Consider the following 27,017-nt stretch of genomic DNA (forward strand, 5'->3'; position numbering starts at 1 on the left):
TGTGGACAGACATGAGCTCACAGTGTGTAAGATCAGGAAGCAGAGGGAGGAGTCGTTCCAGGAAGAGGAGCGACTTCAGTCTTTAACCGTTACCACTGAGAAGCTCAATAACTACGGACTACAAAACAAATCTGATTTCTCTGGATTCAAAGTCTTTCTTTTTTTTTCTTATGATTTGTGAACATTAATTGTGTCATTTCTCACAATATCGAACTATTTGCTAGAGTTTTAATCTTCATTCTGTCCATTGGTTCCCCGTTAAAGTCAGATCGGACTTTAAGGTGCTTCAGCTGACATGTGAAATGGAAGTGCCCCTACACATCTCCATCGTGTGCTCTTGTTGGTCCCCAGAGTTAAAAAGAATTCAGCAGGCTTTTCATGCCGTGTCCCCTCCTTCCTCACTCTGTCTGTAAATTTAAGACCCATTTACAGTAGATGCCCTAACTTTCTATCAGTCGATTTGCAGGGTTTGTTGCCTTGTACCAGGGACCAGTCTCAATAAAATAAATTATCCCAGTACGGTACACTGTACTCCTGTTGTTGAGGTTAATGAATCTTTCTGAAAACCTCTGCAGCTCCTTAACCCACTGTTTCTCAAGCACATCCAGGATGTATACCTCCGAGTCTGTTCTGTTTCTATCCATGGTCTGAATCTACTTCTGTTCCACACATCTCTCTGTCCAGGAACTGAGATGCTATTGTTGTAGCCTACAATGAAAAGAACACTGAGGTAAATCTTTGTCTAGATGTAGAACAACAGAAAAGACCTTTGCAACATGATTTTGCTGTTTTATATTTTGTGTTTGGTTTCTTGTGTGTTTTGTTTTTTATGCAAAGATTAATTATTAAAGATCTGATCTGAAGAACTGATTTTTTTGCTGAGACATTTTCACTTTTCAGAGGTGGTTTCACTTTTTCACAGCTGGTAAAAACTGAGCTATGGTTTATTGTGTCCAGGTTCAGGTTCTAGTCTGCAGGAAATGTGGCTCATCAGTTCCTGATGATTCCATGTACACAATATAGTTATTGTAGGAAAATGTTCGGACTATTTAATAGAGAATCACCTGACCTGTTGTGATTAAAATTTATTTCTGACAGTTCATCTTGTAGCTATTTACTGTAGGACAATGCATCTTTGGAAACTTTTACAAACAAGTTCAAATAAAATGTTAAATTTTAATTTTTTTATTCATTTAATCTAAATTATTATTTTAACGTCCACTTTCTGTCCAGTCGCCCTAGCAACAACAAACGCCGCCACTCGGACTCATTAGCCAATCACGTCTGACGCTGCTTCTAACGTCACATCCTGTCAGCGCGCTGGGTTTGGTTAGTCCTCCATCTTGGCTGTGGCTAACGGAGTGGTTAGCATCGTCCCTTCGGGAGAAGATGTGGACAAGCTGGACGGACCAGAACCCGCTGTTTAGCTGACCGAACCGGGACTGTCTCACTGAACTGATCCGACTCAGAGCCTGCCTGGCAGAGCTGGATCCGTGGTAGTCCCAGAAGTACACACACCTGGTCCTGCCGGGATGCAAGCGAGCTAGCCGAGTAACTTAGCCAGCAAAGAGGAACTGTTGCTCCGGTTCACTTTGGGTCCATGTCGGTTAAAAACTGCCGAAAAAGAAGCCGAACCGAGCCGAGCCGGGACAGATAACCCTCTGGCCTTGTAGCCAGGACTGAAGCCGGTTATGCCGGGTCAGTACCTGCTCAAATAAACCCGACCTGAAGTTAACCCAGCCCGCAGAGAGCTCACTGAGTTCGGGCAGGTGTTCCGGGGCAAACGGGCAGCTTCATGACCGAGCCTCTCTCACACTGACCCGGGTAACATGTCCACCAGGACCCCTCTGCCCACTGTCAACGAGCGGGACGCCGAAAATGTGAGTTTAACCTAAAATGTAATCCAATTCCGTTTAGCATTTTTAATAACCTAACCCATAGATTTCATTTATGAAGCTCCGTGGACTTTCAGGTGTTTTTACACAGCGTTGAAGCAGGTGACAGGTCCCGAAACTGGTCTCAGTGGCTCTGTGGACAGTTCAGAGGTTTTTGTCCTGGATGATCTTCTGCAGGTTTCAGTGGCTATGCGTGGTTCTTGTTTTGCTCTGAGGACTGACTGAGGTCCAGGTGGATCTTTGGGAGGCTGTGCAGAGGTTCGAATTAGGGTTAAAATGACTCAAGTGGTTTCTCAGGGAGTCATCGGATCTTCTAGAAAAGTTTTGTCAGTGTGCTGGAGGTTCATCACCTGCATACTTAACCTGTGCCAGTGTCTTAGTTGTCGGCAGCTGCAGAGCTCCAATCAGACTGCAGTAAGTCCCTGGGGGTGGGGGGTGGAATGTGATTTCACATTCCCTCCTGACTGTGGATCAGAGTAGAACGTGTAGATCGGTGTGGTCTCAGATTGTAGACCAAGACCTCTCTGGTCACTGTTACATCACCATGAGGGGTTTCAGCAGCTTTAAGCAGCAAGTCTCTGCAGTGAGTATCTGATCTGACCCAGTTCATATTAGCTGGTCTGGAGCTATTTTAGGCTGCAGCACAGACTCAGTGGGTGTTTGTGTTGTGCAGTAGTACACAGCAAAACACAGTGTAGGGGTCTTTGATTCAGAATTTTATGTTGATTATTTGAATGTTCAGTATAGTAAGAATGTGCTTGCTTTAACGTGCCCTGATAAGTTTGACCAACAGATATAAAGTTGGTATTATTTTGTTTAAAGTTATCTTCTAGTTTGAAAACTCCAAGGTCACCACGTTCTGGAAAAGGTGGAATTTTATGTTTCAAAAAACATTTAGCGTTTATCGCTGTGCTGTGTCCACAACACTCCAGATCAACATTCCCGCTGTTGTTTGATACAGGATTTCAACTGCTCAACACTTCAGGTGTCTTTGTTGTATTTTTTACTTCATGCTGTGACAGTATTTCAGAAACAGGGTTGGACTAAAATGTCCTGACAAACTTAATATTCAGGTTTTTGTCTTTTCATTTTTCGCTGTAGTAACAGATGGTCAAATGACTGAAAAGAAACACAGATTCGGATTAGAACTGAACTGTAATTACAGAGGTCAGTCCAGTACTAGAACGCTGTGTGTTTTAGTGGAAGTATCACTGAAAAGGTCCTGGATAATAATTTAATTTAGAATGGTATTGAAATAGTTCCGTTCTGATATTACTAAAGTAATCCAGTGACTTAGCAGTAATAGTAATCACAGCTGTACCAGTCAATTAGCAGCAGAACTGACCCGTCTGTTTGTGTGATGTTTTTTCTAGCATACGTCTGCAGACAATGGCCGCAGCGAGGTGGTGTCCCGCTCGGTGCGCTCTGCTCGCTGTAAAACGTCCTCATCCCCCGGTGGAGACGATTCTCCTCACGTGGGGAACTACCGACTGCTGAAAACCATCGGGAAAGGGAATTTCGCTAAAGTCAAACTGGCTCGACACATCCTGACCGGCCGAGAGGTGAGACGTTCAGAGAGGAAGTAGATATGCTTCACACCTGAGAACACACAACAGAAGAATTTACGATGTTCATCTTCTGTGTCCTCTGACAGGTGGCGATTAAAATCATTGATAAGACTCAGCTGAATCCAACCAGCCTGCAGAAGGTAAGAAACGTCTGGATCCAAGATGTTCATAGGTTCTAAGGTTCTGGTGACTGTTGGAGTGAATGTGGATAGACTGGATTCTGAAGTCTGTGATAATGTAATTTAAACCTGGAAGTAATCATTTAGAATGGTTCTGTGACACGTGAGTCTGAACTGTTTTTCAGAAATTAAACTGATAGATAATCAGTGGCCAGGTCACCTCCTTTATACTAAGCTCAGGTTTTCCCTACTGTGACAACGTTCTGCTGGAAACTGGGGTTACAACAGTTGAACAACGGCTGCAGGTTAATTTACTGAACGAGCTCTGATCAGTTTATTATTGGAATGTGAGCTTCACTGGACCAAACTGAAGCAGATCTGAGCTTCAGAAGAACTGAAACAGCTGTCTGTCTATTCCTTTGTTTCAGTTTCACAACCCCGTTCATGTGAGCCAGCTGTGATGAGTCAGATATTGCTGGTTGTGTTTCCAGCTGCAGACATGAATCAATCAAAGTCCTGACACAGTCTGATCTGAGCTTACACTGGTCTGCTGGTCCAGGTTATTGATCAGACATCTGTGACCTTCTGGTCCAATGAAGCTAATGTTTGAGAAAATTAGCCAACATCTGTCTCCCTGGTTGATCAGGATCTGAAATACTTTTCAATTCAATTTTATTTGTAGAGCGCTTTTTACAATTGACATTGTCACAAAGCAGCCTTACACAACCTAAGAACAGTACATGTGAATGTGTATGAATCATGAAATCAGATTGTCCCTGATGAGCAAGCCGAGGGCGACGGTGGCAAGGAAAAACTCCCTGAGAAGGCAACAGGAAGAAACCTTGAGAGGAACCAGACTCAACAGGGAACCCATCCTCATATGGGTGATTACATGCTATGTAGGCAGCAGGAAGACTTGTTCCATTCCTGGACTATCGAGGGTTGAGTCGAGACCTCCTAGAAACAGCTGCAGACGTCCACCAAGACCGACATCATAGTAGTGTGTGACCAACTCTAGTCTCCAAACGCATCCCATAGGGCAAACGGTGGATGCAGGCGACGAGATCTCCAGCCAGAAGTTGGGCATAAGGACGAGTCAGACAGGTCCAGAGGGCAAAGGGTGGAATGACATGTAGCTCGACAGAGAGACAGGAAGAGGGAAAAGAGAGAGGGAGAGAAAGAGAAGAGGAGAGATGGCAGTTAGTTGTATTCACAGTCAGATAAAGTTTGAGGTGAATGTATATTTAGTGTAGTGCAGCAGGGACTCCGGCAGGACTAATTATGACAGCCTAACTAAAAGGGGTGGGCCAGAAGGAAACACAGACATAAGGGCAGGGCTCCCTGGGATGTAGAGCAACCGAACACTTCACCATCAACAAACCTGAGTGATCAGTGAGAGTGGGGAAGACAGCATCTAAACATACCAGTTCACCATAATGCTCTACGTCCATGAGTCCTTCCCAAATCTATTTACAAAAATGCTTGACTAAATAAATAGGTTTTCAGCCTAGACTTAAACACTGAGACTGTGTCTGAGTCCCGAACGCTATTTGGAAGGCTATTCCATAACTTTGGGGCTTTGTAAGAAAAAGCTCTGCCCCCAGCTGTTGTTTTTAGGATACGAGGTACTGACAGGCAGCCAGCATCCTCTGATCGAAGCAGGCGTGGTGGATCATAAGACACTAGCAGTTCACTTAGATACTGCGGCGCAAGACCATTTAATGCTTTAAATGTCAAAAGTAGTATTTTAAAATCAATGTGAAATTTCACGGGGAGCCAATGAAGTGTAGATAAGATAGGCGTGATGTGCTCGTATCTTCTGGTTCTAGTGAGGACTCTCGCTGCTGCATTCTGAACTAACTGAAGCTTGTTTATGCACCTGGTTGAACAGCCAGACAGTAAGGCATTACAGTAGTCCAACCTAGAGGTGATGAAAGCATGGACACATTTTTTTGCATCATTTAGTGACAAAATATTCCTTATTTTGGCAATATTTCTGCGGTGAAAGAAAGCTGTCCTGGTGATATTATCTACATGAGCTTCAAATGAAAGACTGGAATCTAGAATCACACCTAGGTCTTTTACTGTTGCACTAGATGTAACAGAAAGGTCATCTAGAGTTACGACGTGATCTAAAATCTTGCTTCTAGCTGCAGATGATCCTATAACTAGTACTTCTGTCTTATCAGAATTTAGCAGAAGGAAGTTAATTAGCATCCAGTCTCGTATATCCTTGACACATTGCTCAACTTTATTAAGCAGTTTGATCTCATCTGGTTTTGATGAAACATATAACTGTGTGTCGTCAGCATAACAATGAAAGTTAATACCATGCTTACGGATGATGTTGCCCAGAGGAAGCATGTAGAGGGAAAAAAGCAGGGGGCCTAAAACTGAACCCTGTGGAACACCAAACTCCACTGGAGAGCATGTGGAGTAATCGCCATTTAGATCTACATACTGATAACGATCAGTCAAATAGGACCTAAGCCAGGAGAGGGCCGTTCCCTTAATTCCAACAGCATTTTCTAGTCTGTGAAGGAGAATACTATGGTCAATGGTGTCAAAAGCTGCACTGAGGTCGAGTAGCACAAGCGTCATGACGCTACCCTGATCAGAGGCCAATAGGAGGTCATTTACTACTTTAACAAGTGCCGTCTCTGTGCTGTGATTAGGCCTAAATCCTGACTGATAGAGTTTGTGTATGTTATTTCTATGAAGATACAAGGATAGCTGCCCAGCTAATATGTTGAAGAGATGAGTGAAATTAGTTCATTCTCTTCAAGAGGAGTAAAGTAATCTAGGTACTGATCTGCTGAGGTTAGCTCGTTACCTGCGTCAACTAAATTGTCTGGTTTCAAAGCTTGAATTTTATGCCTTATATTTACAATTTTGTTATTGAAAAAGTTCATGAAGTCCTCACTACTGCACAACGTTGTTGTGGAGATATCTGCAGTGGTTTTGTTTCTAGTTAATTTGGCTACTGTATTAAATATAAATCTAGGGTTATTTTTGTTGTTTTCTATGAGAGTGGAGAGATACGTTGATCTAGCTGCACTAAGAGCTTTTTTATAGTTCAGGATGCTCTCCTTCCACGCTATCTGGAATACTAACAATTTAGTTTGGCGCCATTTACATTCTAACTTTCGAGCAGCCTGTTTTAAGACGCGCATGTCATCGTTATACCGGGGAGCAAGTTTCTTATCTCTTATGACTTTTCTTTTAACTGGAGCTACATTATCTAAGGTATAACGGAATGACGACTCCAGATATTCAGTCGCCTGGTCTAGTTCTGTGGTGTCAGACGGTGATAAAATCAACGTTGATAAATCTGGGAGATTACTAATAAAGCTCTGTGCGGTAGTTGATGTAAATGTACGTTTAATGCCATAGCGTGTCGCTGAGTATACATTATTAATATGACACACTGTAGTTGAAACAAGATAGTGGTCCGAGATAACTTCCGACAGTGGGAGCGTAAGTAAATTTCTTATACTTAAACCGAATGATATTATTAAATCTAAGGTGTGACCCGCTTTATGAGTGGGTCCTACTACACACTGATCTACTCCTAACGAGTCCAATATGGACATAAATGCTGTTCTCAGAGGGTCTTCTGGATTCTCAAAGTGAATATTAAAATCTCCAGCAATTAACGCTTTGTCTACAGAAACAACTTGGTTAGAAAGGAAATCTGCAAATTGACAAAGAAATTCAGAGTAGGGCCCTGGGGGTCTGTAAATGATAAGCAGACTTTATATTTGTATCTACACTTGTTATGTTACTATAAAGACATTCAAAAGCTTTAAATTTGTGTACATGTTTTTGTAGGATAGTCAGTTTATCATTGTAAATAACTGCGACACCTCCTCCTCTACCAGTCAGACGAGGCTGGTGAGTGTAGCTATATCCAAAAGAAGTTGCTTCATTTAAAGCTACATACTCGTCCTGTTTAATCCAGGTTTCTGTTAAACAGAGTATATCAAACTCCTGATCTGTGATAGTTTCATTAACAGTAAGAGCTTTAGATGTAAGAGATCTAATATTTAACAATCCTAACTTCAGATCAGAGGTGCTGGCTGCACAATCAGTGTGCTCTGAATTTGAGGTCTGTATGTTAATTAAATTATTAAAACATACTTTCTGGGTTTTTCTGACTTTATGTTTAGCTCGAGGAAAAGACACAGTCTCAATGTGTTGAACCCTGAGTGACGACTCTTTGCAGCTAGCAGACGGTTGGTTTAGCCTGTTTGTCTGCTCCCTGGCCTGGACTCTGGGTAGTCAGCGACTAACTAGGCCTGATCTTAGACTATGAGCTATGCTACACGAAATGAGAGCAGCACCTTCCCGAGTGGGATGGACACCGTCCCGCCCTAACAGGCCAGGTTTGTCCTCAAAGGTACTCCAATTATCTATGAAGCCCACGTTGTTTTCGGAGCACCACCTGGACATCCAGCGGTTCAGCGACCATAACCTGCTGTAGGTTATGTCACCTCGTCTCATTGGGAGGGGGCCAGAGAAGATTACCACTTCGGACATCGCCTTCGCTAATTTAAACACCTCTTTAAAGTTATTCTTGGTAACCTCAGATTGACGAAGGCGTATATCGTTAGCTCCATCATGTACCACTATCTTAGAAAAGCTATGCTGTCCTAAGGCCCTAAGATTGCCTTCAATGTCCGGTGCCCTGGCCCCCGGGATACACCTGACCTCAGCCGCTGGAGCCCCTAAAGGTCTGGCTAATTTCACGTGTCTCATTATCGAGTCTCCTATGACCAGAGTTCTTCCAGGTTTCTCAGCGGGTGAATCACTGAGGGGGGCAAACCTGTTGGACACGTGAAGGGCGGGGGTGGTGTGCTCCGGTGGGCTAGCTTTAGCCTTAGCCTTAGCTTTGGCTGCGCGAGTATGCCGCCGAGTCGTCACCCACTCGCCCCGCTGTGAGGGCTCTAATGCCGGAGTCGGGGACTGGCTATCTCCGCCCGCGGCACCCAGACTGTCCGCTACAGAAATAAGACTACTCTCACTCTCTCTAACCCTCTCTAAAGTCTGGATGCGCTCCTCTAACGCTGTTATCTTCTCCATCAGAGTGCTAACTAACACACACCTGTCACAGGTAAAATTACACTAACGACAGAGGAAGACGGTCTAAATATCCTGCACTCTACACACTGAACAAGCTGAATATTACTAATTTTAACGTACCAGAGTTGTGTAGAGTTTAAAAATTCCGCTGTTGCTCTCAGACGAAAAAACATGCGCGTCCTCCAAGAAGCGAAAACGGAAGTCTTGACAGCTGCAGTTACTTTGCAGCTTAACAAAACCACATATAACTTTCTATTAGAGGTTGAAGAATAAAAAACAAAGAATAAATGTAAATTTAAAAATATCCATCAGTACAGTTGCTAAAATAAAGTAATGCTTCAATAATTAGAATTCGGTAATATCAGATTAATTTTAACAAGGCAGTTTTATTGGAAGTATTTCCACACTTCAGTGTCCTGATCTGAGTCCATAATGCTGAGTCTGATCTGATCCCACAATGAATGTACGTTCAATCTGTGTGAGGCTGGGTCTGCACAGAAGCTGCAGCATCAGCGGCTCATTGGCAGAGCAGCTCAGTGTGTGTGATTCTCTTCTCTTTTTAAAAGACCTGTAAACTCCTTACTTCCATCAGAACATGTTACAAAGGGATCTGTCCAGTATGACCAGCAGGAGAAACCAGAGCAAAGTCTGACCCACAATGCTGTCGGTGTGAACCGACCTCAGACAAACACCTGTTATTCTGTTGATTATCAGGTGATGTTGAAACAAATCTGTTTAGGATACTGATTCATGTGTTTTTGTCTCAGCTCTTTAGAGAGGTCAGAATAATGAAGATCCTGAATCACCCAAATATCGGTGAGTAAGTCAGACCTGTCTCTCACTGTTTCCTGTTTTCTCGCTGTTTCCACCTGCGTCTCTGTAAAACAATTTCCAGTCGAAACGGTATCCTGATTTCATTTTTGTTTCAGATCTACCAAGTACTCATGGACCTGACCGTGCACCCTGTCTCTCTTAATGTGTCACCTTTTTTTGACTCCTGTGTTTGTGTGTCTGCAGTGAAGCTGTTTGAGGTCATAGAGACAGAGAAGACTCTCTACCTGGTGATGGAGTATGCCAGCGGAGGTCAGTCGCATCTTCTTTAAACTGGACTGACCTGACTGAGACCAGATCAACATCAAACCTCTGACCGGTGTCAGATTCACTATCATGTCATGTTTGTGCTGAAGGTCAAAATAAATTTTGGTTGACTGGCTTATCTGACTGTTTTGTTTTGCTTAAAGCGCCTTAAAGTCCGGTGCGCCTTTTATGTGGAAAAAGTTCGAAAATAGACCACTGATTAACTGTGTGTGTGTGTGTGTGTGTGTTGTAGGTGAAGTGTTTGACTACCTCGTAGCTCATGGGAGGATGAAGGAGAAGGAGGCCAGAGCTAAATTTAGACAAGTAACTCACCCACACACACAGCTTGGTAACAACATGCAGTGACCTGCATCCCATAATATAGCCGTGTCTGTCATTACCCGTCTGTCTCTGTGTCTCTCTACAGATTGTGTCTGCAGTTCAGTACTGCCATCAGAAGCACATTGTTCACCGTGACCTAAAGGTAACACAGTAAAACCTAAACTCAGATTTCCCAGCTGCCATTAAACACATCATGAACATACATTTTAACCCGCTGCTGGGTCCCCCCTCTTCACCTCCACCCACAGGCGGAGAACCTCCTCCTTGATGCTGACATGAATATTAAAATCGCAGATTTTGGCTTCAGTAACGAGTTCACTGTTGGTGGGAAACTGGACACTTTCTGTGGGTCTCCTCCGTACGCTGCCCCTGAACTCTTCCAGGTACAGATGCTGATGCAGTGTTTTGATCAGTTTAGTCGCTCAGGTTGTATATGCTGTGTGTTACTTTGTGTTGTGTGTTTCAGGGTAAGAAGTACGATGGCCCGGAAGTGGATGTGTGGAGTCTGGGTGTGATCCTCTACACTCTGGTCAGTGGCTCTCTGCCGTTCGATGGACAGAACCTAAAGGTCAGTGACAAACTGAAGGGAGTTCATAGAAAAATCCGGACAGTAATCCAAAATTTGATGGTTCACGAATATGTTCTGTGTGTGTAAACAACAGTGGTACAGTATTTTCCGTACTCTAAGGCGCACTAAAAAGCCTTTAATTTTCTTTAAAAATATCAGTGCGCCTTAAACGTGGATTAATTTCTGTTGTGCATACTGAACTCAAAGCTATTTGAATGTTTTAGTATGACTTTGGTAAACCGCAAAGCCAAATCACTAGCATTAAGGCTACAGTAATCAGGTTTGTCGCGTAGTAATACATACGGCGCTTCACCTTATTATTCCAGTTTGTGTGTGTATAAGGACCCCACACCCCAAAATGCCGCCTGCTTACGACGCTGAATTCAAACTTAATGCAATCAGTCACGCAGTACAACATGGGAATAGAGCAGCTGCAAGAGAATTCAACATTAATGAATCAATGGTACGAAAGTGGAGGAAGCAAGAAGATGATATCGGTATAGGACTGTATTATAAGTGTTCAACTTTGAGTTATTGTTAATAGGCTGACTTTTGATTTAGCGGTATATGACTCTTGTTTTTTTTACGTGTTAAAGAGTAGTGAAGACGCTCATAAAAGTTTGAACAATGTTGATAGTCATTGCCAACACGTGATGTAAAATAAATTTTGGTTGACTGGCTTATCTGACTGTTTTGTTTTGCTTAAAGCGCCTTAAAGTCTGGTGCGCCTTTTATGTGGAAAAAGTTTGAAAATAGACCACTGATTAACTGTGTGTGTGTGTGTGTGTGTGTGTGTGTGTGTGTGTGTAGGAGCTGAGAGAGCGGGTGTTGCGGGGGAAATACCGGATCCCCTTCTACATGTCGACTGACTGCGAGAACCTCCTAAAACGTTTCCTAGTGCTGAACCCTGGGAAACGAGGGACTCTGGAGGTCAGGACACCACATCAGTACCAGTTCATTGTAGAACATATGACCTCAGCTATAACGTGTGTTTCATGTCAGTCTTTGGCGTTTAGTTTGAAGGCTACAGTACGACCAGTTTAATATGCAGGACTTGGACTATAGACCAGCTGTGAGATTCAGTCAAACCTTTTTCAGTCCACTGTCGCATGTTGTGCTTCTGTATCTGTGGGTTCTGGATGTCGTTTGGACTAAAGGAGGTTTAGCAGAAGATCTGCACAGACTCCAGTGTTCAGGCTGCTCTGGATGCGTCTCTTCTTTCTACTCCTTCTTTAACCCAACGTCGTGTGTGAAGCTTCAGGTCCTGGTCTGTGTTTGTGTAAAAGGTGGCGTTGAGTTAAAACACAGTCAGACCAGACATGAGGAGAAGAAGGCTGAGTTGGTTTCAGTGTTGTTTTCTGAATGTTTCCTCTTCAGCAAATCATGAAGGACCGCTGGATCAACGCTGGGTTTGATGAAGAGGAGCTGAAGCCCTTCATGGAGCCAGAGCTGGACATCAGAGACCAGAAGAGGATTGGTAACATTTTCACTGCTCTGTTATTTAACAGTATTTGGACTGAGAGTGTGATGTACTGAACTATGGAAACATGAACATGCTGTGGACCAGCAACAAAAACCAGGCATCTAAACAGCAGCCATGTGTGAAGATTATGCCGACACGAGTGAGAGCTTTATCTGAGAACACGGGAGTATTTAGTTTGTCTGAATTAAGATAATCACGCTTTCCATATCATAATCACATGATTACTGAGATTGAAGCCACCACTTGGTAAATGGTAAATGGTCTGCACTTATATAGCACTTTTCTACCTAGCTGGTACTCAAAGTGCTTTACACTGCTTCTCATTCACCCATTCACACACACACAAGCACACACACATTCACACACCGATGACCTGACTCACCGGGGGCAACTAGGGGTTCAGTATCTTGCCCAAGGACACTTTGTCATGTGACATGGCAGCCGGGAATCGAACCACCAATCCTGCGATTGGCAGTCAACTGCTCTACCTATTGAGCCACAGCCACCCCACATCAGTTTCATTGTGACAAAAGTGAAAGAGATGAATTCACAATGAGCATTGGTTCGATTGGCTGACTGTTGGTCATGTGACTGGTCATGTTTTACATATAAAACCTGAATTTAGTTTTAGATCTTGTAAGCTGTGTGTTGCTGTTTCAGACCTGATGGTGGGGATGGGTTACACCAGAGAGGAGATCACTGATTCGCTCGCCAAGATGAAGTACAATGACATCACAGCCACCTACCTGCTGCTAGGACGCAAAGCTGCTGAGGTCAGAGGTTATTAAGTTAACAACAGGTGTGAACACAAACCTGTGCTGAACAGCAGGTGACTGTTGTGTTTTTGTGGTTCAGGTGGACGTGACTGACGGCATCTCTCTACTCAAACCTCGTCCTTCCAGCAGCAGCCAGTCTCCTGCTCACCTCCTCCCCCAGCGTGCTTCTTCCTCTGCCTCCTCCTCCAAACAGAGGAGGTACAGCGACCAAGGTACCAGACCAGGACCTGCACCTGGGTTTACACCCACAGAGTAGTTTGATCTCTGACCCTCTCCCTCTCTGTCCTCCCCAGTGTGTCCTGCATCCTCAGTTGCTCCTCAGCCCAAGAGGAGTCAGATGGCAGCATCACCAGAGGGTGAGGCGCAGCAGGAAGTCGAAGGTCACAACAGGAAGTCCAGTCCCGTTGAGGGGGGCAGTCCTCTTCTGGGGAACGCCAACAACCCCAACATGGCCGACATTCCCGAGCGGAGGAAGGCATCAGCCACGCCCACTGTGAGTTTACCTGTAGTAGTACTGATGCCCAAAGGAGTACTTCACTACAAGTAGAAGTATCCCTTCAGATCCTTTGCTCAAGTACAAATACTAGTACAAGTAGGTAGATACAAGTACAGTACTAAGAAAGCAAGTTACTGCAGTACTGAACAGTACAGACATCATACTGACCGTGTTTGTCACCTGATAAAGCAGGTCCATTGTGACCCACAGATCTGGTTCAGAGGTCCCATGGGTCTGAACCAGGTCTGTCTCTGACTGTGGGTGTGTTAAACTGTCTCAGGGAGGATCGTCCAGCATGACGCGGAGAAACACGTATGTGTGCAGTGAGAGGAACTCTGCAGATCGAAACTCTATGGTCCAGAATGGCAAGGAAAACAGGTACGAGCTCAGGTGGTATCGCTACACGTCAGATGAGTCAGGATCAGGGTGCTGTAACAGGAGGCAGGAACGTAGTGGATCAGGTTCTGTGAAGACTAACAGGAAGTCTGAATGAAATCGACTCTTTACAAACAGCTTAATAGAAATCAGCTGTTGAATTTTACAGGTTTAATGTTTAATGACACGTTAACAGTCCTGTAAAAAGAGCTTCAGGTCTGGAAAGTCCAAACTTGACCAGGAGCAGGAAGGTGTCGTATTGTACGGTGTCATTTTATGTACAGAGACGGCACGTTAACAGTTAGACCGACAGAACCAGTTTCAGACAGCAGATCAGATCAGAAACATACATAAACATCTTCTCAGCTTTACACCGTCACTGTCGTCCCCCCCCCCCAGCTCAGCAACCGCACCCACCCAGAGGTCAGGGGGCGGAGCCTCCTCCCACAGTGTCAGCAGTGGAGCGACTCCTCCCGACCGCCTGCGTTTCCCTCGGGGGACTGCGAGTCGCAGCACCTTTCATGGGGGACAGCTCAGAGAGAGACGCACCGCCACCTACAATGGCCCCCCTGCCTCCCCCACCCTCTCACATGACGCTTCACCCCTCGCCCAATCACGAGCCAGAGGGTCCACCAACCTATTCTCCAAGCTCACCTCCAAACTCACACGCAGGTATGCAAAAGCAAGGCATCATGGGTATACCATATCAGGGTCAGTGAGACAGGTGAGTCAGGCTGGGAGCAATGAGACAGGTCACATCTTCCTTCTGTTTCCACCTGCTCATTAATACCTAAACATATGCTGTACCTTCAATCCTTCCTTGCTTCCTTCCTTGCTTCCTTGCTCAGAGGTGTTTCAGAGGTTGAGAGGAATGGGAGACCTGAAGGGTCCAGGTGAGTCAGACAGGTGGTTAACTTTTCTTTGTCTGGGGAAATGTATAAAGAAACTGACATGGCTGTCCTCCCCCCAGTCGTAATGTGTCGTCTGACCAGAAGGATGAGCCCGGTTCTCCTGCTGCTCCTCAGCTGAAGGACTCGAAGCCAAGATCCCTGAGGTTCACCTGGAGCATGAAGACCACGTCGTCTATGGAGCCTTTGGACATGATGAGGGAGATCAGGAAGGTCCTGGATGTCAACAACTGCGACTACGAACAGCGTGAGCACTTCCTGCTGCTTTGCGTCCACGGAGACGGACACGCCGACAGCCTCGTGCAGTGGGAGATGGAGGTGTGCAAACTGCCACGCCTGTCACTCAACGGGGTCCGCTTCAAACGGATCTCAGGAACATCCATTGCCTTCAAGAACATCGCCTCCAAGATTGCCAACGAGCTCAAACTGTAGACACAAAGAGGGAGGGAGAGAGACAGGTAAACTGAACATAGACAGGTGGTTTTCACGTCTGTAGTCTGAACGGTCAGTATGTCAGGTCTGAAATTAATCATCTGTGTGGAGTAAAGGTTCTGTGATGGTACAGTGATCATCATTTAGTTAGAAAAATGTTCATCAAGAACCCGAAGTGACGCCTGCTTTTCACTACAGTCCGAACAGATTCAGTTACTGAGAGAAAACAGAGGTGATCTAAATATTTGCTGAGTCATTTGATTTCAGTGGCTCTCTGCACGTCACAGCAGGAACTCCCTTCACTTTTCTCCTGTTTTATTCAGCTCCTTCCTCTTTCTGCAGGTTGTTCGTCAGACACCAGTTTCTGTTTTACAGGCATGATGTGGATCCATTTCAGAGGCTAGAAAGTTCATGCTATGTGCTTTAATATAGTTTTACACAACAGCGCCACCTGTCTGTCTCTGTGTGAAACTGGTCTATTTTTAATGATTTTTGGTTATTGTTCAGCAGCCTGGTTCCTGATGATGTGTTTTTTTCTGTCATTAAAGCTCTGCTATCAATCTGTACGGGGTTTTCCTCACCTGTCGCCAGCACAGCAGGGGCTCTGCCGCCGACTTGCACTTGAAATTAAACATGGCTGACTACAGCAAAGGATCATGGGACTTGGAGTTCAGTGTTGCTAACACAAGACACAGGAACTGTTCTGCTGTTCTGTACATTTGTTTTATTTTGAAAGCCTCTGCAGTGACTCACCTGCAGGCGTTTTGGTCCCGCCCTCCGGATAACATGTGAGGGTGGAGTCTGACAGTAGAGGTGGAGTCAGTCAGGCTAGTGTGAGTCGGTGTTTGTGAATGTAAATAGTTTGTCTGACAGAGACTCTGCTTGTTTTCCTGTTGATTTGTTTCTTCTTTTGTACATGTGATCAGTCAGCTAATCAACAGCTGGTTGTTGTTGTTGTCTGTTACCTGAACCTCAGGTTCACCTGTGTCTCATTAAACACCTTGAACACAGCTCAGACTCCTGTCTGAATTGTCTGTTTGAGCAACAGTGAAACTAAACCAACAACTGTGTAAACAAACGATTTGCTGATGCAGAGCTCAGTCCCACCTCCTCCCTGGACACTGGAGAACGTCACAGGTCAAAGTTGACCCGGGTTGAAGGACCTTGGGTCATTTCACCAGCAGAACAAATGTGTTTCTCCCTGTTTGACATATATACTTACACATGAACGGATTTTGCTGCAGAAGGAAGCTGCTGAATCAATCAAGTCATTTCGTTGGATAAATTTCTCACTATCATCAGCAGGTGTAGAAAAAAAAAAGGTGTCAAAGTGATACAGGAAGAGTTTAGTTTAGTTTTAGTTTTAGTTTAACACACTTGTGTAACAACATTTTACAGCCTTGTGTATTTCTTTTTTTCTTTCCTTACTCGTGTTACAACAGTGGACAAGTGTTGAATGACCTACTCTCAGTCCTGTGCCTGTACGCCTCCTGTGCAGTTATACAGTCATAACTGAGCACTGACTCTACTCCACCACCAGGTGGCGCAGTTACCTGTTTTTTGTTCCTTACTTGTCTTTGGTCTGAGACCTGTTGAAATCTGGCTCCGGTTGGTGTTCATCTAGTTTCACTGAACCCAACACAGTACTCGCTGAAAGTGATTATCGTCTGGTTGTGCAGATCACTGAGAAGCTTATCTATCACCTGTTTCAGTGATCTGAATGGTCAGGGGTCAGGCTGTTTCTGATCCTCTTAAGTGCACCTGAGCAGGTGAGGCCTACAGCAGCTGTTACCCTAGTGATGACCCTGGTTAGTGAGCCAGGTTTATGGTACCAGAAAGTTAAGCCGAAGAGATGGGTCTCTCCTGTATCTGTGACTCGTAGTGTTTCCATTGAAGTAGTGTGTGTGCTGAATGAAGACAGGTGAGCAGAAGCAGCTTTTATCTGGGGCCACAGAGACTTTATTGATTATTTCAGGTGTTAAGTGGATCCAACAGGTGGAGACAGGAAATAGAAAATCCTTCACATGTTGGAAAACTGAAGTCTAACTGAGCGGCTCTAACGTCCTGCAGCTTCAGGACGGTTTCTGATTGATTACAGTGAGCAGGTGAGGAGGTGAGTAGAGGGGAGTAGAGGGAAGTGAGAGGTGAAGACGAGGGACGGGGGTGAGGTTCACAGATTATAAGGACAAAGTTCACTTCTGCTCGGGCATCAAGTCATCGATGCTCTCTCCGGCCTCCAGGCGTTTCTCCATGTCCACCAGCAGATTGACTCCGTCCACCACCATCTGGACCAGCTCCACCTCGGAGAACCCAAGGCGGTCGGCGTTGGAGATGTCAAAGACTCCGCCCACCGCTGCTGTGTCTACACCACCTGAGACACAGACAGGAAGCGATTTAACAGGGATAGTCACATCTTTAATAGGAACTTCAGTTTTTAGTAAGATTCTAGACTGGTCCACAGAACCGAGCGACCCCCTAAATCTGAAACCTGCAGGATTCACCTTATCTGGCTGAGTAAACTGGTCCACAGGTGAAGATCTAATGAGTTTTCAGGCCAGAATCCACACCCCTCAACCTTTTTTCTTTTATTCCCCAGTCTGCCAGATTTGACGACTCCTCTGTTTCTGTTTCAGAGAGGGGGGCGGTGCAGGTACTGTCCATGCTTTAGTTTCTAGAACTGTAACTGAAATAATCAACGTGGGTACCAGACCTCCATCCTGTGGACTTGAAATGGGACTTAACCTCACTTGCTAACCCCTCATGTTTGATGATACCCAACTCTAACCCTAACTAGTTCCTTCTGCCTCCTTTACTCTTTGGGATGTAACATTTACCTGAACACAACCTCCTGAAACCCATGAGTTCCTAAAGCTTTTCCCAACAATACATATATTTGACATTCATTCAAGATAAACTTTTCTACAAGACCTGATTGCATGAAGACTGCACCTTAAGACGACTCTTTGGAAATCCCTGGCGGCTTGTGGACTGGATGAATTGTGCATTTGGACAGACCTCGATAACCTCATTATTACGGAACTCTGAGATCACTGTTAAGCGTGGTCTTGGAGATTTTTCCCTCTGACTAATCTGTGTACCTGTGCCTCTCTTCTGCAGCCTCAGCCTCTTCAGGATCTCTCCGAACTGTTCATGTTTGCTGAGGTTTGGCAGTTTGACATGGACTCCAGCTCTCAATCCAGTTCCCAGGTTAGATGGACAGGTGAGGACGTAGCCCAGGTGTTCATTCCACATGAACTCATGACTTCGCTCCTTAAACAAGTCCTCAATCTGCCAGAGAGAGGGACAGGTTTAGTCAGTTGAGAAAGTTTCAGGTCTCGATTACTGCAGGACTGCTGTAAACAGGAAGTTAATGCAGGTTCACCTTGGTGAGTCCGGTACAGAAACGGGTGAACACCTCCTTCATGTTGCCTCCTTTCTGCATGCTGATGACACGCAGATGATCCTCCTCATTCACCCAAACAAGGAAGGTCTTGTTGTCGTTGTGCCTGCAGGTCAACCAAACAGCAAAGGGTCAACCAGAAAGGAAGTCTGTCATTCAGTGTTCAACCAAAACACATCTGGGTTTCAACACCCACCCAGATGTTCTGGACCAGATTCAGTCTGGTCTGGACTGAATCTTCAGTTATTCAGACTGGGATTAAACTGTGAGACAGAGTCAGTGTCACAGTGAATTACCCAATTTGTATTTCACCATTTTATTTCTCGGCATTTCAGACTTTGTATGTCATTGTTTTGGGAGTTCATGTCTTTATTCTGATTCTGTATCTCATCTTCATCAGGTTGCATTTGCATGTCTCATTTATTTCTGCACCGTACCTTGTTATTCCAACTCAGTAAGTCATTATTCTCACCCAGCATCATATTATTCAGACATTCAGACAGAGTCATTATTCCCATCATTCTCATTTGTTAGTGATACATTATTTTGACACGGCTTCTCCTGAGCTGGTAAATTTTCCTAAATGTCTCTAATTGTTTGAGCATCTTTTTACTTTCTGTCTTTTTCTGTCTTGCTTCACATTTCTTGTTTTTTTTTTGCTTTTTCCTTACCATACTTATTTATACTCCTTGTTTTTCTTCTTTTTCTGAAAATCATTGGAGTTAAGAGTGACAGCAGACTTCAGGTGACAAATAACCTATGTTTCAATGCTGACGTCTTTTTCGTTTAGATATTAGGTAGCGCGTTGCATTCACTGACCAGATACCACGGCCATCGGGCCAGTCGCGGGCCATTCCAGATGCTAGCAGCAGAGGGGAGACGGGTTTGTCGAATAGGAAGTGGTCATCAATCAGCTGCTGCTGCTCCTCCTCTGTCATGTTCTTCAGTGCGTAGTACCTTCCATTCAAGTCCCCTTCCAGGGTGTCCAGGCCTGCATACAGGTCAGAGGTCAACACACAAGAGGTCAGAAGGTCAGACAAAGAGAGGCAGACCTCGGGGTTAAACTTGCCAACTTTGATTAATCTAACCATAACGGAGCCTTTAGCTGCATCGTTGTCAACACTTAATTTTATCTGTTTCCTGTCAGAAGGTGATATTTCCATTCATAAAGTGCATTTTAAATTCAAAAACAATTTCCATCAATTTACAGAAATTATTTAGTAATTTTGAAAAAATCAGCAAATATTTCTAAAAATATTATTATGTAAATATTGTGTGTAGACAATATATACTAACAATACTGGGTGGGATGGGTGGGATAAAATACAAACTCATAACAAGGCACCCCAGACTGTTTATTTTTGAGTGTGATAAATAAGTGTGATTAGAATGATAATTAAATGAAAACCGTCTATCAGGGAAATCTTCAAAGAAATCATTGGTGGATGCCTGATTTTGTGCAGTAACATCTTGTTCACAGCTGTCTCACATTATTGTCTCTGTAGTTATTTTTAAGCGCTACAGTCTTTACACCAAGAAATAAAGTTATTAGTAATTGTTAATTTCCTCAAATTCCAAATTTTCTCTGAATGATGCAGCAGACGTCCTTGACTGCTGCTCTCAGCCTGTCCAGTTCAGTCCAGTTCAGTCTAGTTCAGTCCGGTTCAGTCCAGTCCAGTTCAGTTGAGCTGAGAGTCATTTGAATATGAAAGCGGTGTTTTTAGATGGACTGAGCTCTCGGTCTCATTAGAAGTCTCAGCAGGACACCACAGCTCACAGTTATGTAACAGTTTGATCTGCTGCTGCATTCACTGACGTGCTCACTGAGGCATGATGGGAAAATATCTAAATAAAGACGGGTTGTTTTCAGCTGCAGTCAGAGGTAAATAAAAGCAGAATGGTGAAGAGTTTGTTCCTCCTCTGCCTAAGTGACTCAGCAGGAACAGGAGGGAGGAAGTGATGTCGTACATTCAATGGAGAGGTTTTCAATGGCGCGACGTTCTCCGCGGCTGCAATGTGGCGGCAGACAGAAGCCACGGATGCTCCGTCCTGTCCGAACACGAGAACTCAGGACGTAGTTTGGATCAAGATCGTCTCCACCCTGAAGCACAGAAAACAAAGACAAGAAGAAATCACAGTCGATATAAACTTTTAACTGAAGAGTACACTTCAGTGTTAGTGAAGCTCTCATATGAGCACAGACTCCGGTCCAGCAGACTGATTAGCCCCCAGGGACAGATGTCAGAGCAAGATCCAAAACCATCTCAGAGAACATCAGCTGATATCACTAAGAACCAGGTCTGTCAAGAGCGTCGCCTCACATTGTGCAACTCTACGGTCCAATTACATTTGAGTCGGTTTGTTGTCGTTTACCTGCAGGTTGTCAGAGTTTAGGTCTGTCTTGTGTTTATCTGTTGGTTTGTATCCTCCGTGGCGGTCTTCAATCACTGGGTCCATCAAGTCTTTGAACACCTCATATGTCTCCTCGTCTCCAGCGACACAGCCCACCGTCATGATGAATGGGTGACCTGCGGACACACCAAATGCACAATCATGTCCTGTTTAGACTGGGGATGAGATATAGCATCTGTTCTTATGAACTGTTTTAAATGCTTGGCACAAATGCTTCCAACGCAATTAAACTGGATTTGATGATGAGATCTGGTGATCAACCAGGAAATAATGTTCCCTCCCTTTTTTCCTGTAGAGGACTTAAGGAGCAGAAATAAACTTGATGTAATGAGTCGATCCAATTAAAGAGCAGGTGAACTCCAGAACAGAATGTCTGTGTGAAGGTGACAAACCACACGATGAGGTGCCTTCTCTGGGGAAGGAGATGCTTGTTCTAGGGGAGGAATTGCTTAGTTGGGAACTAGTTGCCTAGTGAACCTTTCTGCCAGGTTATACCTGAGGGATGGGGTCACATCGTTTAGTAGAGTGACATTACCTCTGGTAGGAATGGACATACTCGTTACCTACAGGTAGAGATCATCTGTTCTTTGAGAACTCTGAGAGGTAACATGCAGCTGTTGCAACTCAAATTGAATTAAACTGGAGTGTAGGACCCTGAAAAGGTTATGAACCAGCTTGGGTATATGCTTAAGGTCATTGTCTTGCTGGAAATTAGCAACCTAAAGCTGAACTTGCAGCAAATTTCCTTAAAAATATCAACAAAATCTTCTTTCTTCATGATGCCACATGAACAAGGCTCTCTGTGCCTGAAGTGGCAAAACAGCCCCTCAGCATCATGCTCCCACCACCATGTTTAACTGTGGGAAGAGTTTTTAGGGTTGAAGACCTCTCCCTTCCTATACCAAACATAAGTAGCCTCCATGTCCCCACACAGCTCAAGTTTGATTGCATCAGACTTCCAAAACTCATCCGCATGTTTTACATGTTCACAGGCAAACTTCAGTGTGATTTGATGTGCTGCTGTGAACAATGTAGTTACTTGGACAATGACAGTTTCCCTTGAAACATCAAGTCCAGAAGAGGCCAGATAACCCAAACAACCATGGCAGAAACCACGGGATTCTTGTTGATATAGTTATTTATATGACTATTTTTCTCTGCAGTGTTTTTAAAATCTCCCACTTTTGACCACACCCTGAACTGTTCTCTTTTGTGATTTGCAAAGATGCTATGCAGTGCTGTACACCGTGAAAACACGTGGAAATGGCAGTATAGTCTTCCCCCTTTGATGAACATCCACTGTCTGCGTTCTGAGTTACAGACAGATTTCTTTATTTTATGCCATCATGATATGACTTCTCGCCAAGAATTCAATGGTAGTCCCTGTTAATCAGGTGTTCACGTGCCACTAGCCATGTTCATCTGTGGCCCCTAAACACAGTTGAGTATTTGTGCTGACTGGTTTGGGTTAGGGTGAGGGCCAGGTGAGGCTTCACACAGGGACTAATAATTTTAAAACCTAAAGAACCAACTTAGGCCTTTCAAATGTTTTACTATGTAAAGTTTTATGAATGACTTTTCGCACAGTTTTAGGGCAAGGTGTCATGGCTCAAGGGGGGTAAGAATTTGGTCTTTCACTGAGGATTACATTAACTTTAGAGATTTAAATTAGGACCTGCCTTGGAAGCTTGGTGGCTGAGTTTCAGGAGAGTTTGTAAAAAGAAATAAAGCTTAGAGATGAAAGTGCATTATTTATTTTATTTAAAATAAAAAATATAACCCGATTCATGTGTCCTTGTCAGGGGTCTGTTACCTGGTCCCAGAGCTCATACCTGGGTTGTCGACACCAGTCTGGATGACATCATCCAGCGTGAAGCCGCTGGGCGTCTCCTTGTCCCGAAGGTTGGTGTACATTTCAAGCGTGAGCACCTTGGCCATGTGGTTGTTGTGCTTGCTCAGGTCGGGGAACTCCTGCTCTGCAGAATAGTTCATCTTCATCTTGTTGTGGGTGTTTCCAAAAGGCATGGTGACGTCCGGCTGCTGACCTGGGAACAGTTTATCCAGTAGCTTCAGAGTCATGTCAAAGATCTCTATCCGTCATCAAACTCCAGCAAAACAGGTTTAAACCATCAGAACAATTTATGAACTGTTTATTAATCTGAGCAACAGTCAGATTCCAAAGCAAATGATAAAACAGGGAAAAGCAGCAGATTGTCCGTTTTTAGTTTTTCTGCATTATGGTGAATTTAAGTAATGTAATGTAATGTTGTTGGTTTTACTGCAATTCCTCGTTTTTTAAGATGAAGTTTTAACCAGTGACATCAATGCAGAAGAAGTATCCGTAGAACCAAGAGAAAATACTCTAGTATAGTACAAATATCTCAGTAAATGGACGCAGTTTCATCCCATCACTGATCTGTCTGTGATGAAAATTAAATCTCTGAGCTGAGGTGTCAGTTAATAAATCCAGACCTGGGACATGGTCCAGACCCAGACAGAAAAATCATTCAATTAAAAAAAAAACAAACCCCTGCACCACAGACCCGGACCTGCCCGGATGGGATCAGGACCCCTTGAGGGGATCGATGCGCGTCTAAACCGGGACACGGGCTGATTCAGGTCTGCAGGAGGCCGGCAGAGTGACGCAGCGGCAGACCGGGATTAACCCTTGAGAGCGCGGCTGCTGCACCGCGCGACGCCCCGGTCACCTTCAGCACCGTCAGCTCGGTACACGAACAGAACCGGGCTCTGCTTATTCACAGCGACCCATGAGCCGGGTTTCTCTCGGTAAATTAACGGGTTGTCACTGCAGCTCATTAGGATGAATTTAAATATTAACATCAAACCGAGCATGCGTCAGTCGTCTCCTCTGTGCCCGTTGTGCGGATTAACGGCTTCTCACGCACGGCCGGTTTTAAGGTGGATTTAATTATTGGGCCTTTTGTTCGAAGCTGCGCGTTTGCAGCGTCACAGGACACGATCGACGACACTCGTTCATTGCTGACTGCGCAACACCTGCAGACAGGACGCACCGCAAGGTCGATGGGCGCAGACAGACAGACAGGTTCTCTGCAGCTCCATAGCCAGTAAACGACCAGTAACCAGTCAGTAACCCTGCTGCCTGCCTGTCTGTCTGCTCCTTTGTTCCTGTAACCCACCGACCCCCCACCCCCATCTGTCTGATGCAGCACAGCGCGCCTCTCTCTCCCTGATCACTAATTGATGTACTAAGAAACTGATCATCTGTGCTGTGATTGGTCGGGGTTAACGGGGTTCCTACCTGTGGGCTCAGTGTGCGGTGATGTGGTCTGAAGCGGATCCGGCTCTGCTGCTTCTGCTGCTGCGGATTAAAGCTGTTCTCGGATTTTATATCCGCCCCCCGCTCCTCATTGGCTTCTATTTACAGTCCATTCATTCTATTGGTCAGAGGGTCCGCGGACAACCACGTGACCCCCCTCTCTCTCTCTCAGCCGCAGTGCCTCTGAGCAAAACCCCGATGAGGAAGAGGATGAAGATGAAGATCTCCGTCAGGTTGTTGTGTCTCTTGTTCACTGCCACTTTCAGATTAGACAGAATCTGGTCGATGCAGGGCCGCACTCAGCTCCTGAGAGGCCCCGGGGCAGTAACCTGTGGAGGGGCCCCGGGGCAGTAACCTGTGGAGGGGCCCCTGCTGACCTGACTCTACCGGTCAGTGTCAGTATTTCCACCACCAGGACAAACAACAGATAAAGGATCAGAACGATTCCCTCTGTGGACCATGACAGACGGTCCCCGGCTTGGGGCTCAGCCCGGTCTGTGGGGGTGACGGAGTTTCTTTGGTGACGGAGCACTTTCTCCTCCAGCTCTAAATAATTCATCAGCTGCAGCAGGCTGCGTGGGAGCAGCTGCAGCGCCGCCTCCTGTTTCTTTATTTCTGCCCCATCAGCCCGAACAGGACGTCATGCAGCAGTTTTCAGAGTTTAAACTGAACTTACCGGGTTCTAGAGAGGTAGTCGATCCAGAGGTGACCTACTAACACGTCCTGGATCCTCTGGTGTAATTTGCTGCATATTACAGTGCTGAGCTGGGATTTAGTGGACTAGTAGATCTACACAATTAACCTAATCTCAGCATCTACTACAACAGATTTTAAAGGATCAACTAGACTCGACTAGAAGGGATCTACTGGATTGTCTAGTGGTCTTGTCAAATAAATCCACTAACTTCTGTGGCCGTACAATAAATCCAACTACTCCAAATACATGATGTGGTCAACTGGACTGTAAAGAGATCATGTCACATCTATAAGACTCTGGATCATAAAGTATTCCACTGACAATGATCCAGCTCTGGAGGATTGAAGAGATCTGCTGCTGCAACCAGACTCCATCTGACACAGGGTGGTTGGGTTATATTTACATGACTGTAGTGACTTACTGAGAGGTCCCTCTTTTCCTTTAATAGATCTACTGGACTTTAATGAGCCCGGTTGGAATCCACCGGACCATTGTAATGACTTTAAAATGACCGACCGATCTGCTGAATCCACAGTGGTCTGCTATGATCCCCTGTACTCAAGTCGCGTTGACATAAATCTGTTCTACTAGACTAAAAAGAGATCTGGTATGATCCACCGTGGTCTAAAACTCTGCTCATATTTACATGACTGTAGTGACTTACTGAGAGCTCCCTCTTTTTCTTTAATAGATCTACTGGACTCAAGAAAAATGTAACCACACTACTCAATTGTACATGGATCTCTAAGATCTATTGGGATCCACATAGTCTAAGACTGGATTCTGCTGGACTAAACTTGAATATAAGGGATTTGAGGTAGACTACAGTCTTACTGGTAATGCTGGGATCCTCATGTTCAACTGAATCTGCTGGACACAGATTTATCAGCACATTGCTGCAGCAGATCCAGAGTGAGAAGCTCATTTTCAGCTGTTAGCTCGTCACAGCAGCCGTCACAACCAACATACAAGAAGCAGCTCAATAAGACACAGAGCCCAAAATGCTGAAATAAGCACTGAATAAAACAGAAACTTATAAAACGCAGACGGATCACACGGCACAGGGAGTTAAACGGGAATAAATAACAACCTCACATAATAAGAAACGGAAACGCTGGTCTGGTTGGTTACATGTGAACCAACGGTAGGCGTCACCTTGTTGTATATGTAGTGGAGAGGGTTCTACTGAATGATTCTAATGGACTCTTTCAGTAACTTTGGAAATCTACTGGATTATGTTGATGTTTAATGAAACAAACTGAAGTTTGGGATTTTGGGATCTTCTTAGATTTGTCATCATATCTCTTCTCCAAAGTGCAGGGTGTTAAAAACCATATTTTTCATTTAAATCCTGGTCTCAGGTCACAGACATGGACGCAGATCTGGATCCTGCAGCAGAGCCCCCCCCCCCCCCCCAGTTATTTGCATATGAAATGAGACAATTCATTAAGGGAACACTGGAATCTTTGTTGGTGAGGGACAGCAGCTTCTTAACGGATCAGTGTGTGTTTCCACAGTCGTGTGTCGATGCTGCAAACTCACGGTCATGACACAAAAATGATGCCCGTCTCCATGGAAACAGCTGCCCACTGTGCCCATCAGCTGCTACGGGAAGTTCAGGGGCTCTGTGAACTCTGCCAGGTCGGAAATATAACGGGACTCAGGTGCTTCAGTACAATGTCAGCTGTTTCTTCTTTTTTGATGAGCAAGATTTCTTGCTCCTCAGAGGATCAACGTAGTTCCAAAGACTTGAACCACCTTCAGAACAAACTTTATTCAGGTCTGTTGTTCTCATCTTTTCTTCTGTCGTGTTTGATTCAACAGCCTCAGAGCTTTGGCCACTGAGACGAGGTGAAAGGTGAGAAGCGTCGTCCACAACCTGGCAACACAAACGCTTTTCTTTGCTTCGGACTGTCACTGTAGAAATCTTTGGAGGATTTTTATGAACCATTAACTAGTGATTAGTTATAGATCATAGGGTGCCAATAGTTTCAACTTTACATTTACTGAAAACAAATCTGTTTGACCAATAGTATAAAAAGCGAACGTGACTTTTCTTTATGAATTTGAATGAACCAATAAAATCTCA

General features: G+C 44.7%; 2 protein-coding genes across 4 annotated transcripts; one reads left to right on the forward strand and one right to left on the reverse strand.

Moving 5' to 3' along the window:
- Nucleotides 1-1,321: 1,321 nt before the first annotated feature.
- Nucleotides 1,322-16,131, forward strand: LOC113149224 (MAP/microtubule affinity-regulating kinase 3-like). 2 transcript variants are annotated; one of them, XM_026341175.1, is made up of 19 exons: nt 1,322-1,880; nt 3,269-3,457; nt 3,550-3,603; nt 9,432-9,480; nt 9,682-9,747; nt 9,995-10,065; nt 10,169-10,225; nt 10,332-10,466; nt 10,550-10,651; nt 11,462-11,581; nt 12,029-12,128; nt 12,795-12,907; nt 12,990-13,122; nt 13,204-13,403; nt 13,687-13,784; nt 14,181-14,453; nt 14,630-14,674; nt 14,752-15,147; nt 15,670-16,131. In XM_026341175.1, exons 1-18 carry the CDS (start codon nt 1,830-1,832, stop codon nt 15,119-15,121), a joined length of 2,226 nt encoding a protein of 741 aa, XP_026196960.1. In that variant the 5' UTR covers nt 1,322-1,829; the 3' UTR covers nt 15,122-15,147; nt 15,670-16,131. The 2 variants fall into 2 exon arrangements, with proteins under 2 accessions (XP_026196960.1, XP_026196961.1); XM_026341176.1 differs by lacking the exon at nt 14,630-14,674 and having other exon boundaries at nt 1,323-1,880.
- A 928-nt stretch (nt 16,132-17,059) lies between these two features.
- On the reverse strand, nt 17,060-24,315 carry ckbb (creatine kinase, brain b). 2 transcript variants are annotated; one of them, XM_026341206.1, is made up of 8 exons: nt 24,214-24,315; nt 22,766-22,978; nt 20,895-21,049; nt 20,490-20,622; nt 19,341-19,512; nt 18,504-18,627; nt 18,220-18,409; nt 17,314-17,492 (listed from the first exon to the last, which is right to left on the reverse strand). In XM_026341206.1, exons 2-8 carry the CDS (start codon nt 22,956-22,958, stop codon nt 17,314-17,316), a joined length of 1,146 nt encoding a protein of 381 aa, XP_026196991.1. In that variant the 5' UTR covers nt 22,959-22,978; nt 24,214-24,315. The 2 variants fall into 2 exon arrangements, with proteins under 2 accessions (XP_026196993.1, XP_026196991.1); XM_026341208.1 differs by lacking the exon at nt 24,214-24,315 and having other exon boundaries at nt 17,060-17,492; nt 22,766-22,958.
- Nucleotides 24,316-27,017: the final 2,702 nt, after the last annotated feature.

This window comes from Anabas testudineus, chromosome 24 (genome assembly GCF_900324465.2).
Source record: "Anabas testudineus chromosome 24, fAnaTes1.2, whole genome shotgun sequence".
Lineage (NCBI taxonomy): Eukaryota > Metazoa > Chordata > Actinopteri > Anabantiformes > Anabantidae > Anabas > Anabas testudineus.

What these genes read in the sequence shown, in the direction of transcription:
- LOC113149224 (XM_026341175.1), top strand. Translation starts at nt 1,830, where the DNA reads ATGTCCACCAGGACCCCTCTGCCCACTGTCAACGAGCGGGACGCCGAA. An exon ending in ACGAGCGGGACGCCGAAAAT is followed by an intron (nt 1,881 to 3,268) that starts GTGAGTTTAACC and finishes TGTTTTTTCTAG; the next exon opens with CATACGTCTGCAGACAATGG. An exon ending in AGGCATCAGCCACGCCCACT is followed by an intron (nt 13,404 to 13,686) that starts GTGAGTTTACCT and finishes AAACTGTCTCAG; the next exon opens with GGAGGATCGTCCAGCATGAC.
- ckbb (XM_026341208.1), bottom strand. Translation starts at nt 22,958, where the DNA reads ATGCCTTTTGGAAACACCCACAACAAGATGAAGATGAACTATTCTGCA. An exon ending in CCCGATGGCCGTGGTATCTG is followed by an intron (nt 18,628 to 19,340) that starts GTCAGTGAATGC and finishes GTTGACCTGCAG; the next exon opens with GCACAACGACAACAAGACCT. An exon ending in TCTGTACCGGACTCACCAAG is followed by an intron (nt 18,410 to 18,503) that starts GTGAACCTGCAT and finishes TCTCTCTGGCAG; the next exon opens with ATTGAGGACTTGTTTAAGGA.